The following is a 17,635-nucleotide window of genomic DNA, read 5'->3' as shown; positions in this document are numbered from 1 at the left end:
TCTTATCAACAAACAAGTCTGATTAATTTCCATGTCGGCCCTCCTCCAACTCCCATTTAATAAACTCTAGTGGTTCTCTATTATCTACAGGTTCAAATCTAAAATTCTATTTGACCTTCCAAATCCTTCATAACCTGCCCCTCTCCTAACTTTCCAGTACAGTTTTACCTTTCTTATTCCACATACTCTGTGATCCAGTGATATTGGCCTCCTTGCTGTTAAGACAATTCATTTCCTGACTGTGAGCATTGTCCCTGCTTGTCCCTTATGCCTAGTATTCTCTCCCTCTTCATCTCTTCCTCCTAGCTTCCCTGGCTGCCTTTAATTCTCATCTATAATCCTACCTTCTGAAACGAGAAGCCTTTTCTGATCCTTATTAGTGCCTTTTGTCTGGTGGTTATTTGAAAATAATCCCGTCTATAGATTGTTTGTAAAGGGTCATTTTCATGCTATTTCCCCCATTTTATTATGAGCTACATGATAGCAGAGGGCATATATATACAAGGACTTCCTTTGTCTCCCAACTTACTACAGTGCCTAGCACATCATAAACATCAAATGCCTATTGACTGACTAATACACCAGGAACTTAGTCAATGTTTTTAAATGAAGAAACGAGATAGGTCTTGGAGGACGGCAAAATTCAAAAGGTGAAGATAAGCTCAGGTAGTACAATTAGCTTTTTTACATTTATAGGTCTTTAGGTTGATTGCTGAAGCTTATATTTAGTGCTTCCTAGTGAGAATAACTCCCTACAGCCATGCTTTTGAGCATTTCTTTCAAAATGTTTGCAATGTGTTCTAGTACACAAAAGCAACCATTCTTTCCTTCTAGAATTTAATAAGGCCTAGAAGTACAAAGATTTAAAGCCAGAAGATACCAACTTAACTGAAGCTCTGTCTCACCCTCATAACTTGGTATAGAAGGCTGATGTTTTTAAATTTTCCTTATTATTTTATATAAGGGACAGACAACTAGGCATAATTCTATACTTAAAATCAGGAAGAGCTAGATTCAAACCTCATTTGAGATATTTCCAAGCTTTTTGTCCATGGACAAACTACTTAGCTTCCCTGATCCCCAGGAGATTCCTTAAAACTTATCTATTGAGTTATTTATAGTTGTTTCTCGGTTGGGAGAGGTAATTTCCACACAGATTTAGTCACAGATCTGCAAAGCACTTTGGTATAGTAAAACTCAAGTTACCTCACTATGTCTCCTCCAAGTCCAGTATAGTATTTAAGTAGCTAGAAGTATAGGAAAATTCTGCATAGGTATTGTGATTAAAAAAAAAAGAATTGCATTCCATTTTTTTATATCTTCAACATTTTCTCCAAAAGGAAAGGGAAGGTACAACTTTCAAACAATGTTGATCAACAAGGGAAATATCTAAAAATCGTTGTAGTTGTTGGGAATGTTGAGGACCCTGCACTAATTTGTTTGTTGTTCTGTTTATTCAAAGACCAAAGCAGGGTCTCACATTCCCTGAATTCTTTGCTTCATTCTTTGAGATTGGCTATTCTACTTGTTAAGTACTTCACTGTTTATATTTGAGGAAGTAGAAGGGGGGGGAATTAAAGGGAATATCAAATGTCTTAAATGATGTATCAAAAGAAAGTAGAATATGGTAACATGACGCTGTTCGCAAGGAAATTATTTCATGCCTGGTATAGCAGTTCAAGAAATGCTTACTGACCCTTTACATTGTGATGGCCACTGTAAGAGATACAGTTCCTGCCCTCAAGTATGAAGAAGAAAATAGGTTTATCTATAATTATTGTACCAGACAGATTATAAGTCTCATAAAAGAAATTCAAATACTTAAATATGGAGACTCAGAAGACAGCAATATGATGACTAGTTGGGAGGATCCCCAAACACTTCATGGAACTAGGGGTATAGGAATTGGTACTTGAAGGGTATATAGTTTAGGTGGAGATATAAGATGAGAAGGGGCATTAGGGAAAGAATAATGTAAATAAGCAGATTCAGACTGAAAGTAAGGAATACACTCTTGAAAGAGCAAGTATGGAATGAAATAATCATTGCTTGCCAGTGATATAATATTATAGGAGAGAAAAAGTTTAGAAGATTTCTTCAAGCAATGCTTCTGCCGCATATTAGACAAGATACTTAACCTCTCACTGTCACAACCAATTCTCTTAGATGATTTCCCAATGAAATCGAAGGTCAAGAAAAAAAAATCAAGTCAATTAGAAACAAACAGACAAAAAAAGTTCTATATCAGTTTGAAATGGTAACCAGAAGCTCTGAAGAGAAGTGAGACTGGAGAAAGAATTTTGGGACTTAAAAAAAAAGCCGTTGAAATGAATGAGACATCAGAGGGAGAGAGTAAAGAAAGAGGAAAAGAAAGACCAGGGAAATCTAAGGAATATTTACATGTAAAGGTTTTAAAAAGAAAGAAGAACCTTAGAAAGTGATGAAGAATGAGAAAGAATGAGGAATCAGAGAATTAGAAGAATCTGGATTTTAGAAGGAAAGAAAGGGAGGACAGAGTCTCAGGAAAAAGAAAAACTACAGCTCCTCTTTGTGAATTGCTCCAACATCTGGAGGAGATTATGTCGAATCAGATGCCATACTTGAGGTAAGAAGAGAGTATTGTTATACTTAGATGATTCTGTAATATTGATATGAGTACTCCCAGAAAAGGTGCGGATTGTGACTCATCTGCATATTCTTATCCTCTGATAGTCTTATACATGTCTTCCCCCAAACCCTTCCCAAAGGATCACCCAGTGTGCTAGGTCTCTTGACATTTCATCAATCCCAGTGGAATTTATCCAGTCAAAAGTCAGTTGATGCAATTTCCAGGGCAACAGACTAGATGGTGGAATAGAAGAAACACTCAGTCAATCTCTCCCAATATTTCCCTGCAAACAACTTCAAAATAAAGCTTCAAATCAAAATCTGGAGTGGCAGAACCAACAAAAAGATCAGGGTGAGACATTCTTCCAACCCAAGACAACTTAGGAGGTTGAAAGTAACGATCTACAACATAGGGGTGGAGGCTGGCCCAGAGACCATGTGGATGTAATACCAGTGGTGGGACTAGATTGTGGCAAGAGAAGCAGCAACAGTTTCAGAATCTCTTCAGCCAGACATGGTAAGGTGATCTGGCAAGTAGTAAAGAAGAGATTACAGGGCCTCCCTGTAATGGATGAAGGACTGAAAGCTGGGAGCTATATTACCAATATCCATTTCTGGGTTAAAGTTCAAGGATGGAGAGGAAAACTTTTAGTAAAAGTACTGCTGGGGAGCAGTGTCTCTCCTGGTCTCAAGGGAGCAGGGACCCTGAGCAGCAGTACCAATTGCAATCCCAAGAGATCAATGATCCTTCCTGGGTAAGGACAAAAGTGCAGAATGAGAGAGAAGAGACTCTACCTCTTTGAAATCACACTAACTTTGAAAGAACCAAAAACTTCCAAAATCTCAGAATTAGCTCTGAAAATAACAGTGCAAAAAGCCAGAAGCTTCAAACAGTGTCCTTAACCACCACCACCACCATGCCAGAAACAGAGCACAACTTTAACATAAGTTTAAAGTTGAGAAATAGTCTGGAAAAATGAGCAAACAATCAAAAAAATGACATGACCTTAAAAATTTACTATGGTGATAGGGAAGATGAAGAACAAAATCAGAATAAGATTGTGAAGTCAAAACAGCTACAAGCAAAACATTTAAAAAAAAGTGAATTAGACACAAGCTCAACAAAAGTTCCTAAAAGAGCTAAAATGATTTTTATTATCAAATAAGAGTGGTAGAAAAAAAATTAGCTTAAGATAAGAGAGTGAGGAAAGAAAATTATGAAAATACAAATAATAACTTCATAAAAGAGACACAAAAAAATACTGAAGAAAATAGTACCTTAAAAAACAGAATTGATAAATGGATAAAGAGGTACAACACTTCCCTTCATTAAAAAAAAAAACAAAGAACAAAAAACTCCTTACAAAGCAGAATCGGCTAAATGGAAAAAGAGGTACAAGAGCCCATTAGGAAAAAAAATCCCTTGAAATTAGAATTGGACAAGTGGAAGCTAATGACTCCAGGAAACATCAAGAATTAGTAAAATCAAAAGAATGGGGAAAAAAAGAAAATGAAAAATTTCTCATTAGAAAAACAATGGCCTGGAAAATAGATCAAGGGGAGATAATTTTAAAATTATTGAACTACATGAAAGGCATGATAAAAGAAAGAACCTAGATATCATATTTCAAGAGGTTGTGAAGGAAAACTCCCCTGATATCTTAGAACCAGAGCATAAAATAGAAATTGAAAGAATCCAGCAATTACCACCTAAAAGAGACTCCAAAATGAAAGCTCTCATGAATCTTATAGCTAAATAAAAATACTTCAAGCATCCAGAAAGAAACCATTCAAGTATTATGGAGCCACAGTCAGGATAACAAGATTTAACAGCTACCATGTTAAATGAGAGAAAGACTTAGAATATAATATTCTAGTAGGCAAAGAGCTAGCATTGCAACCAAAAATAACTTACAAAAATGAGTGTAATCCTTCAGTAAGAAAAATGGAAATTTAATAAAGTAGAGAAAATTCAAGCATTCCTGTTGAAAAGAAAAAAGCTGAATAGAAAATTTGACTTTCAAATACAAGACTTAAGAGAAGCATAAAAAGGTAAACTCAATAAGGTTAAACTGTTCACATTTTCTAAAAATGTTATCATTATTAGGGTAATTAGATGGATTCTACATAGAGAACATGAATTGAGTCTATTATGTTGGGGTGATGTAAAAAAAAATGATAGGCAAGAAAAAGTTATTCCCTGGGAGAAGGGAGAGGAAGAATGGGGAAAATTTTCTCTTATCAAAAAGATACAGGAGGAAGAGCTTTTAAAGCAGAGAAGGAAATGGTAGGGGACAGGCAGGAAATGCCTCAATCTCATTTTGATCTAAATTGGTTCAAAGAGGAAAATCTCTCTCTTTCTCTCTCTCTCTCTCTCTCTCTCTCTCTCTCTCTCTCTCTCTCTCTCTCTCTCTCTCTCTCTCTCTCTCTCTCTCCACAAATATAAACACACACACTCATTTGGGTATAGAAACTTGTTACCCAACTGGGAAGTGTGAGGTCAAAGGGAAAAGAGAAAGGGTAGGTGATAAAAAGGAAGATGCATAAGGGAAGGCAGTGACCAGTAGAAAAGGACAGGATAAAAAGAATGAGAGAAGGATAAGTAGAAGAAAATAGGATGGAGGGAAATGCATTGCTAGCAATCATAACTGTGAATATGAATGGAAAGCATTCTTTCGTAAAATGGAAGTAGATAGCAAAATGGATTTGAAACCAGAATCTAACAATATATTGTTTACATGAAACACACATGAAGCATAGAACATATATAGAGTTAAACTAAGGAGCTGGAGCAGAATCTATTATGCTTCAGCTGAAGTAAAAATGGCAGCGACAGCAATCAAAATTTCAGACAAAGCAAGAGCAAAAATAGACTTAATTCAAAGAGATAGGCTGGGAAACTACATCTTCGTAAAGGTACCATGTGCAGTAAAGTAATATTAATACTAAATATATATGTATCAAATGGTTTAGCATCTAAATCCTTAAAAGAAAAGTGAAATGAATTTTAGAACGATATAGTAAAACCATATTGAGGTGGACTGCAATAAACAATTATATTCCATAAAGGGCCTTGGAAACATAGATTAAAAAAAAATCAATTGGAAACTCAGTAATATAATTCTAAAGAATGAATGGGTCAAATAGTAAATCCCAGAAACAATGAATAATTTAAAGGTAATGATGAGACAACATAATAAAATTTGTAGGATGAAGTCAAAGCAGTACTTACTGGAAAATTTTTATCTTTCAATGTGTGCACCAATACAAGGAAGAAAGAACAGATCAACAAATTGGGTGTGCAACTAAAACTTCTAGAAAAAGGAGAAATTAAAAACACCGTTAAAAACCAAAATGGCAATCCTGAAAATCAAAGGAGAGATTAACAAAATTGAAAATTAAAAAATGAACTAATAAATAAATTAGAGCTGATTTTACAAAAAAAAAAAGATCAACCATTGGTTAATTTGTTTAAAAAAAAAGAAAAACAAATTACTCGTATCAAAAAAGAATACACTACCAAAGAAGATGAAATTAAAACAATTATTAGGAAATATTTTGTCCAATTACATGTCTGTAAAACTAACAGTCCAAGTGAAATAGGTGAATACTGATAAATTATAAACTATCCAGATTAACACAAGAAAAAATTGAATACTTAAATAACACTATCATATAAAAATAAATTGAATGAGTCAAAAGTCATTGTACTTAAGCACTAAATTGTACTCCAGAAAAAAAATTCCCTGGACCAGATGTATTTATAAGTAAATTCTACCAAACATGTAAGGAACAATTAAGTCCCAAGAATATATAAACTATTTGGGGGGTAAAAAAAAAATTCAAGAAGGAAAATTATCAAGTTCCTTTAATGACACAAATATGATTTTGAGACATAAACCAGAGAGAGCAAAAACAGAGAAAGAAACTATGGAATAATTTTCTAAATGAAGCCAGGGAAGCCAGCAGGTAGAGGTGAGGAGTGAGACAATGTCAGGCATGGGGTATCAGTGGCAGAAATGCCCAGAGTCAGAAGATAGATTGTCTTGACCAAAGAACAACAAAGAGGTCAGTGTCAGTAGATCCCTCCACCAGTGCATGTTTGAGGGGTGTGTGGTGTGTGTGTGTGTGTGTGTGTGTGTGTGTGTGTGTGTGTGTGTGTGTGGAGTAGGGCAAGGAACTGTAAGGTATGAGAAAATTGGAACGACGGGCAGAGGCAGATCACGAAGGGATTGGTAGGCCAAAAACAGGAATCTATTGCTATCTATGAGGCATAAGGTAATGAGGGGCTGTACTAGGGCAGTGGCATCATCAGAAGGGAATAGTAGGATGCTATATGAGGAAAGGTAAATTAAAATTGACAAGGAAGAGCATGAATATGGGGAATGAGAGAGAGTGAGGAGTCAAGGATGACATTAGGTTTCAATCCTGGGTGACTAGGAGGGTGGTGTTACCTCAAAAGTAATAGAGAAATTAAGAAGAGTTGAGGGTTTGGAGAAAAAGATAATGAGTTTTAGATGTTGATGGGACATACAATTCTTGTTGTACAATAGGCATTTGGAGATGCTACATTGGAGATCCAATGAGAGGTTAGGCCTGGGCATGGGGGAAAGCTAGGTGGTGCAGTGAATAGAGCTCTGGTCTTGGAGTCAGGAGGACCTGAGTTCAAATCCAGCCTCAGACACTTAACACTTACTAGCTGTGTGACCCTGGGCAAGTCACTTAACCCCAATAGCCTCACCAAAAAGCACAAAAAAAAAAAAGAATCATTAGCATAGAGATGATAATTGAATCCATGTTAACTGATGAGATCACCAAGGAAAGCTTTATAGACTGTGAAGAAAGAGGGCCTGGGACAGATCACTGGGGAGTACAGACAGCATGATGACCTAAATGAAAATCCAGCAAAGGAGAGAGACAAAGACTAGTGAGATAAGCAGAAAGAGAACCAAGATAGTATAGGATCACAAAAGCCTAGAGAGAAAATATGAAGGAAAAGATGACCAGTAGTATCAAATGTTGCAGAGTGGTCAAGACAAATGAGAATTGAGAAAAGTCCAGTAGATGTTATAATTAATACATTGTTAGTAACTTTGGAGTGAACAGTTTTAGTTGAATGATGGGGTCAAAAGCCAGATTGTAGAGGGTTAAGAAGAGAGTGAGAGGAAAGGATATGGAAGCATCTGTTGTATACGGCCTTCTCAAGGAATTTAGACATAAAAGAGAAGGAAGATACAGGATAGACTTTGGAGATCAATGGATCAAGTGAGGGTTTTTTGAGCATCAGGGATACATGGGTATATTTGTAGGCAGAAAGGACTAAATGGAAGTCAATAAAATTCCCATTTCTAATTAGCCATTGAGACCCTTTCATTAGTTCAGTACTACAAAGAGAGCAATATTACTTACTTTAGCCAATTAGCAATTCTATAAGAATAGACTGAAAACAAATGGTTTGTTTGGTGTTTTGGTGAGGACAGACCACATTCAGCACTTAGATGAAACTCTATGGGCTCTGTGCAATGTACACTATTGTACCCACAAAACTTTTATCACCAATTAAACATATGTGAATGTTGTCCTTGCTGCTCCCAAGTTAAATTAAGTTCAGTCATTTCTTGATGTGGCACCTTGAGTGTTTATAAATATTCTTCATAAAAGCATTTTCCTAATACAGCAACTGCAGAAAAGATCAAGTTTTCACTTTCAAATGTGTGTTGAATTCACACTGATTCATCTCACTTCAAGGAAATGAATTTGAAGCACTTTTTTCCCCTGCTATTTGATAGAGATTCTGATTCTTAGAGCCCTCTAAGGTTATCAGATATTGTAACCTAAAAACATCAAATTCATGCAGAAAACATGACAAAATATGTGAGAAAGTACTGAAATTACTGAGGATGGACAGAATTTAGAATCCTCCATTTTTCCTTAAAACATAAGGACTGAGGGGAAAAAAAAAAACTTGTAAAACTTCCAGTTATCCTTCTGACTTGGATTGTGGCACTGACTTTTTTTTTCCTTGACCTGGTTCTCAGGGTTTTGCTTGAAAATCTGAGTTTGCAGGAATTACCATCAATGGATTCCACCCTATTTTTTAATTCTTATATGAATAAACTTAATGCAGCAATGACAGCAATAGTTTGTTTTATGTTGCCTTAAGGTTTAAATACATTTTACATACATCATTATTTCATTTGATGCTCGCAATAATCCTATTAGGTAGGTGTTATTATCATCTGCATTTTATAGCTGAGGAAAAAGAGACTGAGAGAGGTTAAATGCTTTGCCCGGGGACACAAAGCTAGTAAATACACTGAAGTGAAATTTCAGCCCATGTGTTCTTGAAACTGAGGCCAGCCCCCTATCAGTCACCCTGGCTGCTTTCATATGACTGATATGCATTCTTATGTGTTGTTCAGTCATTTTCAGTCATGTCTGACTATTTGTGACCTCATTTGGAGTTTTCATGGCAAACATATTAGAGTGGTTCTCAATTTCCTTCTCCAGTTCACTTTACAGATGAGGAAACTGAGGCAAACAAGGTTAAGGAACTTGCCCAGAGTCACCTACCTAGTCTGAGACCAGATCTGAACTCAGGAAGACGAGTCTTCTTGACTGCAGGCCCAATGCTCTATGCATTGTGCCATGAGCTAACCTTCATTCTTATATACACTATGTAGAACAATGTATCTATGCTCCTTGGGATTTTACATGAGTTGAGGACAAGAGTCTTTAAAATTAATCTGCCACATTGTGAGATGCAGTGCAAAGTTTGTGTGAAGAGCTGCATGATTGCATGGTTGTTAAAGGCTTTTCAGGACACAAAAACCATCACATTTTCTATTCTTTTCCCTTGAGAAGGCTGTATACAACAGATGCTTCCATATCCTTTCTTCTCACTCTCTTCTTAACTCTCCACAAACTTTTTTGAAATGTGTTTTGGGGGGCAAAGAAAAGGAAATTTACTGCAGAAATCAAAAATTGCCCTAGCCATTTTTCAAAAAGCATTCTTAAAAGCTCATTTTCTAACATCAAGTTTCAAGGTACTTTCTAGTTCCCTACTAAAACAGAGCAATCAACCCTCAAATGTGTACCAGCCTTTGCTGAACTCACTTAACTTGGCCTCAAGTCCCATGATAAGCTGAAACCTATGACGCTGATTATGCCCATTCAGGAAGGCATTTAAATGGAAGTAAGATGAGTCAATATGGCAAAGCAGAAGGAGCGCTGCATTTGAAGTTAAGTACCTGTGTTTAAATTCCTGCTCTGCCACTGTGGCACTGTCTGCCATCTGTGTAAGAGTGGTCAAGTCACTTCACATCTTTAGGACTCAGTGGATCCCCCAAACCCTGATTCATTATGTATAATCAACTTCTTGAAGAATGTCAACATAATTGATTAAGGGCTTTAGATGATACTATCTCTAAGGTCTATAACATGATTATGAGAATGGAATTCCATTTCATTAGGCTGAGGATCTGAGGTTAATTCCCAACAGTTCAAAGACAAAAATTAACCTGGTGAAAAGTTTCTTTTTTTTCTATAAGTCAGTATTTATTGAGCCAGAAAGGATAACTATTGCTAGTATCAGCAGAACCTAAAAATGTAGGAGACATTTTATTTTATTAGAGACATATATTTATTATATGTCAGAATGGAAAGAGGATACATAACATTGATCAGGAATAAGATTCACGATACTAGATTACAAATAAAAATGGAGATTTCAAGATCAAAGGAGAAGCAAGGCAGAACATTGTGTAGTGATGGTCCAAGGTTGCAGTTGCAAAGTGGATTGAATTGCCAGCACTAAGGAGAGAGCTAAAGACCCTCAGTACTTCCACTGTACCTTTTGTGCTCCCCCCCCACCCTTTTTTTTTCTTAATTGCTAACTCCAGCATTCCTAGCCAAATGGATCTCACTGAAACTTGCCACATTCTGACCAACTCAGCTTCTAGAAGAATTTCATTATTCTTGATAAATACTACTGGTAGCCAATGATCAAATGGAAATTATTTACTTCAGTCAGCAGGAACTAGGATTTCCCTTTTGGGAAAGGGATATACAACATTATAGAATATTTCCAAGGACTCTTGATTGGCAATCAGGAAACTGTGAGCTTGAGCAAATCAGAGACTCATCAAATTGGAAATGGAAGGAACCTTAAAGCTAATCTGGTCCAGCTCTGTGCTGTGAAGAGGATCATACTCACCAAGTTGGTTGCTACCAAGCTGGAACTATTTCAAAGTTTCTTGCCATTCCTAGTCCAGTTAGGCTCCTATAAACCACATGAATCATTTAACTGCTTCTCACTCCATTTCCTTATCTATACACTTAGAAAATTGGAGTAGATTTCCTCTGATATTCTATATAATAATAAAATTATGCAATTTTGTGAGATCTTGGAATTGCTTTAGTAACTATTGCCTCCACTTCAATTACTGAATCCTCTCAGGGAGGCACTATGGATCAGTAGATTGGAACTGACTTTTAGTCTTGGTTTTGCTGGGTGATTTCAGATATGTTGCTTGATTTCTACATGTATAGAGGAAGTAAGCCAAATACTTTTTTCTCAGTTTTTCAAGTAAAATCGTGTGATTGTAGTACACGTTGCTCAAGACAGGGATACCTCTATACATACCTCCCCAAACCCATTCACAACCTAAATGACCATCTACTTATTTCCCTTTATTAAAAATACTTTACATTCCTAGAGGGAATCTTGATCAATATTTAAAATGGGCATAAAGAAAATAGATCATAGAGTCACAGGCTTAGAATTGGAAGGGTGTTAAAGGCTATCTAGTTGAAATCACACATTTTACAGATAAGGAAACAAAGGCCCCAGGATTTTAAATTATTTGCCCAAGGAAGTGCGCTAGGACAAGTCTCTAAAGCTGCCAGTTCCCATTTTATCTGACAAAGGCTAACGGGTAAGGGAACTATAAGAATCAATGATAATTCTTACTAACATTTAAAAAAATGAAAGAACAAAACTATACTTTCCAGGATCTTTTTTTTAAGAAAAACATTAGAGATAGAAAAGGAAAGTTATACTAAGATCCATTTCAGGCAAGAGACAAAACAATGATCAGGGTCCAAGACTGATTTTTTTTCTCATTTCTTTTTTTAAATTTTTTAATGTAATTTAATGTAATTAATTTATTTTGATTTATCAACAATCACTTCCATATGCTTTTGAGCTTAAAATTTTTCTCCCCCTCCCTCCCCCCCAACCCTCCCCAAAACAGCACACAATCTGATATAGGCTATACATATACATTCCTATTAAACATATTTTCACATTAATGATGTTGTAAGTAAGAATTAGAACTAATAGGAGGAACTACCAGAAAGAGGAAACAAAACTCAACAGAAGAAAACAAAATAGCAAATAGTATGCTTTGATCTGCATTCAAACTCCATAGTTCTTTCTTTGGATGTGGATAGCATTTTCCATCACAAGGCCTTTGGAGATGTCTTAGATCCTTATATTGCTGGGAAGGGTTAAGTTTATCAATATTAGTCATCGCACAACATGGCTGCTATCATGTACAACATTCTCCTGGTTTGGCTCACTTCATGCAACATCAGAACATGCAAGTCTTTCCAGGTTTTTCTGAAGTCTGCTTGTTCATCATTTCTTATAGCACAATAGCATTCCATTACATTCATATACCGCAACTTGTTTAGCCATTCCCCAATTGATGGGCATCCTCTCAATTTCCAATTCTTTGCCACCACAAAAAGAGCTGCTATGAATATTTTTATACATGTGGGTCCTCTTCCCATTTGTATGATCTCTTTGGGATATAGCCCGAAAAATGCTATTGCTGCACCTTTTTTTGTATGCACATTTTTATAGCCCTTTGGGCATACTTCCAAATTACTTTCCAAGATGGTTGGATCATTTCACAACTCCACCAAAATGCATTAGTGTTCCAATTTTCCCACATATTCTCCAACATTTCTCATTTTCTTTTTTTGTCATCTTGGCCAATTTGATAGGTGTGATATGGTACCTCAGAGTTGTTTTGATTTGCATTTCTCTAACCAATAGTGATTTAGAGCATTTTTTCATATGACTATAGATGGCTTTAATTTCTTCATCTAAGAACTGCTTGTTCATATCCTTAGACCATTTATCAATTGGGGAACCAAGACTGATTAAAAGCTGTCCATACTTGTCTAAAATGAGCTGTTGGAGTGATTGGAAGTAGGATTTGTACTGTTGGCAATGAGCTAGTTATTAAGATAGCAGATCTCTTTACAGGACAGGGGAAGTGATCTTTAATCTAGCATTAGTGCCAACTATTTAAATTGATATCTGTATGTGCAGATGTTCTTAAGTCTTTTGTGTAGTTGTAATCCCTGAAACCTCTCTGTCTTTCAGAAAAAAACTGTTAATAAAAAAGAAAATCTGCTTATATTTGGAAACTGGTCATAGATTTTAAGATTTAAGTTTTCAAGCTTTCTCAGATTCTCAGATTGCTAATTAAGTGGGAAAGGGTTGCCCTTCATTTCTGTTTTGCCTTTTCTCCTTCCTGCCTACTTGCCTTCAGCTTCAGAGAACATTTTGGAAAAGCAGGTTACTGAAAGGTTTCTACTGTCAACCTTGAAAATGTTTAAAAATAAAAGACCTGTTCTGTATTTATGTTTTTTAGGACAAATGACACTGGCCTTCTTTCCTTCAAAGACCACTTGCCTGTCACCCAGATAGTTATCACTGATACCAACAGATCAAACTCAGAAGCTGCTTGGAGAATTGGCCCATTACGTTGCTATGGCGACCGTGAGTAATAAACCAAAAAACACTTTTAATTCATATTATATAAGATGCTTCACCACCTTCATATGCTCACTCTCCCTTTCCTTCCTAGGCCTTCCACAGCTCGGAACCATTACCTGCTTTACTTGCCTAGTGTCCCTCAAACCCCTTCCATGATAAAGAACTCTGTAAAGGATATTCTAATTCTTTCCATGCAGCCATTGATTTCTATACCAATGAAGGATGTTTGTTTTCCCCCCCAGGGCATTTTTGGAACGCAGCCTCATTTAATACAGAAGCCTCTTACCTTCAATTCCCCACCTTTCATGCAGAGTTCAGTGCTGATATTTCATTCTTTTTCAAAACCACGGCTTTGTCTGGCATCTTCTTGGAAAATCTTGGCATTAAAGACTTCATTCGACTGGAAATAAGCTGTAAGTAACTATGTTTAGGAATTTGACATATGGGACACACCTGAATGGGGGATGACATGCAGACTTGATTAACTACTACCTCTGTTAACTTTAGTCAGGCAGCTTTACTCTCTGGGCTTTCAATTTCTTCATCTGCAGAAAAAGGGGATTGAACTACACTGCCTATAAGATCTCTTCTAGCTCTAAAATTCTGTGATTCTATGATAAACATCACCTCCCACTAACAACATCCCACTAGATTATTTCATTCTGTGAGATTCGTTGATAAAGCATTGCAACCAAGAATACCGGCCATTCGCTTTCATAAGTCTTGCTCACCTTTTCAAAGTGATGTTGTAAAGCTGTGGTCCATGATGTTCCTACCCCTAATGTAGACTGCAGGTAACTGTATTCTTGGAGACTGTCACAGAGGAACAATGTCACTTTCAACAATGTTAAGGGAGAAAAAAAAATTAAGTGTATGCCCGACAAGTTACTTTCTGTCTCTTATCTGAGGACCAGGCTCAATGAGGTCTCAAAGAGTATTTTTAAGCCAAAATTACTTGGAGGTTACCATGAAAAATCAGTGTAGATGATGAAACTGTCCAGCAGCAGAGAAATTACAGATCTTTTGAATTCTGTATAAAGATTAGTTTTGCTTATTATTTTGATTGTTTCAGTTTTGGCCTTGTGGTCTTACACTTTTATCTAAAGGAGACCACCTGATTTATTTTCCAACATCTCACACGTATATTACTACAGGGTCAGGTCTACAGCTCATGGCTGTCACCCCATTAGCCCTTGCCTATTTAGTTGCAGCCTTGTTTGCAGGGAGATTTTGCTACCTCATCTTTGTACCCTCTTGCTTGTAAATAGATATTCCTTCTATTTCTAGCACCCAGTTCAATGCCCTTGCACAGTCAGATTGAATTAATTGACTGGATTGCATCAATGACCTAATTGCATAAAATACCCTTGATAGTGTAAATAGTGTTTAAGCAAAATACACTTTGAAATTTAAGAGTCCAGTCCCCCATGCTCCTCCCCCCAAAGAGCAGATGGAAGGTCTTACCCAAGGAGACTACTTCTGAAGATTTCATAAGGCTTTTGCTAAACAGAGATGCTAAGTGGTTCTATTGCAATCACAACACAATGCATGTAAGGAAAGAGATCTCTTTAACTGGTAGCTTTAACCTCCTTTTACTCCAATGATTTCAGGTATTAATGGAAGGAAGCAATTGTGGTTTTGGATGTGAAATAGGATCCTTCATTCTCAACTCTGCTGGGCACTGAAAATGTGGAATCGAGTACTAACCATTTCATAATATGCTTATAATAACCTTAGCATAAAATTTAATAAAATCTTGCCCCACAGCCTTTTGATTCATTAACACAGTGGTTAATGTCATGGTGTATTATCACAAGGTAATGAGGTATGATTTAGTGTTAATTGCACATCTAAGTCCAATTTGTTTATACTTTGTGATATTGTACTTCATTCTTAGTATGGTTAAAAAAATGCAAGTTAACATTAAGTGTGGCAGAACATTGAAATCCACTGAGATAATTGTTTAGTAGAAGCATATTAGCATACTATATAACAAATACTTTTAAAACAAGTATAAATGTAAATATTGGGAAGTTTCAAGATCCCTCTGCTTTCTATTCCCCTTCCCCCAAGTCTTGGGCTCCTCTTTAGCATATCATCATATTGCATCTTGCAGCCAGATGGAATTTTCTGCCTAAAGGGTTCATAGCAAGGAACCTCAACAGACCAGCTGCTTGGTAAGGAAATGGCCTTTTAACAGATGCAGAGACTCAGAATAGAATTTTTCCCCCATCCCTATGGAGTGTTCCTCCCTTAACAATCTGAGCAACAGCTTCCAAACTTGATGCATCCAATTTGTTGGACAGGAAACAACAGGTTTCTATGAATTTTTCAATCCATTGACTTCTGGGTCACTTCCAACTAGCCATTTGAATTTAGCAGTCTTGGGATTATTGAGTATGCTATGAAAAAAGGAGACATTTCAGTATGTCCTCAAGCCTTAATGGATTTTTTTTTTGCAGTGGCAAAGAGAATCTAATTATTTGTCAAAAAAAGTCTTATCTATTTTGGCAACTTGCTTACTAGAGTTGTGAATATATTTTGATAAGTATATTTGATAAGTATAAAGAACTTGGGACTTTTTTTTTTTGGATTGAGCTGTAATTCTGCTGTTGAATGTCCCTGAGCTATCAAAGAATAGACTTAGCTATGAATCTCTCCCTCTTTCTGAGTTGTTCTTCAGCATACATAGTGACTATCTAATTATCTCATGGGATATAAGTATGTATATATAAAGAGTATAAGCTGAGAGGGAGAACAGGAACACATCCAATGTACAGTCTATCAACCTATAGATATATACAGTCACTCACTCAACAAGCATTTCTTAAATGACAGGTACTGTTCTAGGCACTTGGGATAGAAAGACAAAAAAAAAGAAACAGTCTCTGTCCATGTTGTGTGGGATGCCACTCAAATTAAAGAACACACAGAGGTATCCAAGGAGAAACAGAAAGTTAATTTATTATTATTATATCAAACCTCAAGATTTGGGTGTCCCTCCACCAGAATACTCTGATGAAAGGAGACACAGACAGAAGCAAAAGGACCTGATTATATACCCTAATGGGCAAATTCCCCCCCCACCAACTGGCCAATATTTGGCTCACATTCTCAATGTCCATAGAAACTGAAAATAAAACAATGAACACAATATACATATCTATATTTCTTAGTTTGCTAAAGTAATTCCAAAGAAGCAATTAAAGATGTGCAGTCAAGCTAGACACTGTACTGTATAGCCACGTCACCATGACTGAAATATAGCAACAGGTGCATCAACAAAATACAGGGCGGGGGGCTTCTTCTGGAGTTTCAGGCTTGACAAACTTTAACTACTTAACAATGGCATAAGGGGGGGGTACTTGGGGTTGAGTTCTCATAAATTAGGTGATTCCTAGTAAATTGAAACTTAGGCCTGTCAGGCTGCTATGCCTGCCTTGAGTCTAACACAATTTCTATTTATTCTTCTAAGAAGTTTTCACGGGACCCCACATCCCACTCAGCCTTATCCCAAACCTTAATTACACTGAGGAGTCTTCGCTGGGACATCCCATTCAATGTTATTGGTAGACTGACATACTTAAGCTTCTAGACATCGGAGTCAGTGATCTGGGACAACATGCTGAATTTGACATCAGCCTAGATGTACATTTCCTTAATATAGTCATAGAATAAAGTTTTAAAACAAGAGGGATCTTTAGAGATTATCTAATCTAATATTTTCATTTTCCAGCTTATTAAACCCAAGGACTTTTGGGTTATATGACTTTCCCAACTTCACCTAGTGAGTTGGTGGTTCAGTTTATATTAGAACCTAAATTTCCAGCCTACAAGTAAACAGCTCTTCTCATTTTTATCACAGTGCCTCTTTAAGATCTATAGCTATAACTTTTTGATCATCTCCCAGTTAAATAGAAAACAAACTCCTCTATTCATAGATTCAAAGAATATTAGACCTTGAAGAGACCTTAGAGGGCAGCAAGTCTAACCCGCTTACATTACAGGTGAATAAAATAAAGTTAATAAATCACCAGACACAGAGGGATATAGGACTTCAGTTAAATGACTCATTCAAAACATAGAACTGGTTGTAGCTTGAATGGTGTTATATCATTTGGTCAATACATATTTATTAACTATCATCTATGTATCTACTGTATCTATCATTCTGTCTAGAGAGTGTTCTGTTCTAGGTGGTATAAGTGGGTGGGGGGGTTTTGAAACAATTAAAAT

General features: G+C 36.4%; 1 protein-coding gene across 3 annotated transcripts in view; it reads left to right on the top strand.

The window, feature by feature from the left end:
• Positions 1-17,635, top strand: part of CNTNAP5 (contactin associated protein family member 5) — a 915,392-nt gene that overhangs the window by 706,001 nt on the left and 191,756 nt on the right. For all 3 annotated transcript variants that reach the window (XM_020963128.2, XM_020963129.1, XM_078146792.1), the window contains 2 exons: positions 13,275-13,402; positions 13,642-13,812. In XM_020963128.2, the coding sequence (XP_020818787.1) occupies positions 13,275-13,402; positions 13,642-13,812 (299 nt within the window). The remainder of the gene's footprint in view (positions 1-13,274; positions 13,403-13,641; positions 13,813-17,635) is intronic.

The sequence above is a fragment of the Phascolarctos cinereus genome, unplaced genomic scaffold, assembly GCF_003287225.1.
Source record: "Phascolarctos cinereus isolate Bilbo 61053 unplaced genomic scaffold, phaCin_HiC Scaffold_726;HRSCAF=1367, whole genome shotgun sequence".
NCBI lineage: Eukaryota > Metazoa > Chordata > Mammalia > Diprotodontia > Phascolarctidae > Phascolarctos > Phascolarctos cinereus.
This window is presented reverse-complemented; position numbering and strand designations above follow the sequence as displayed.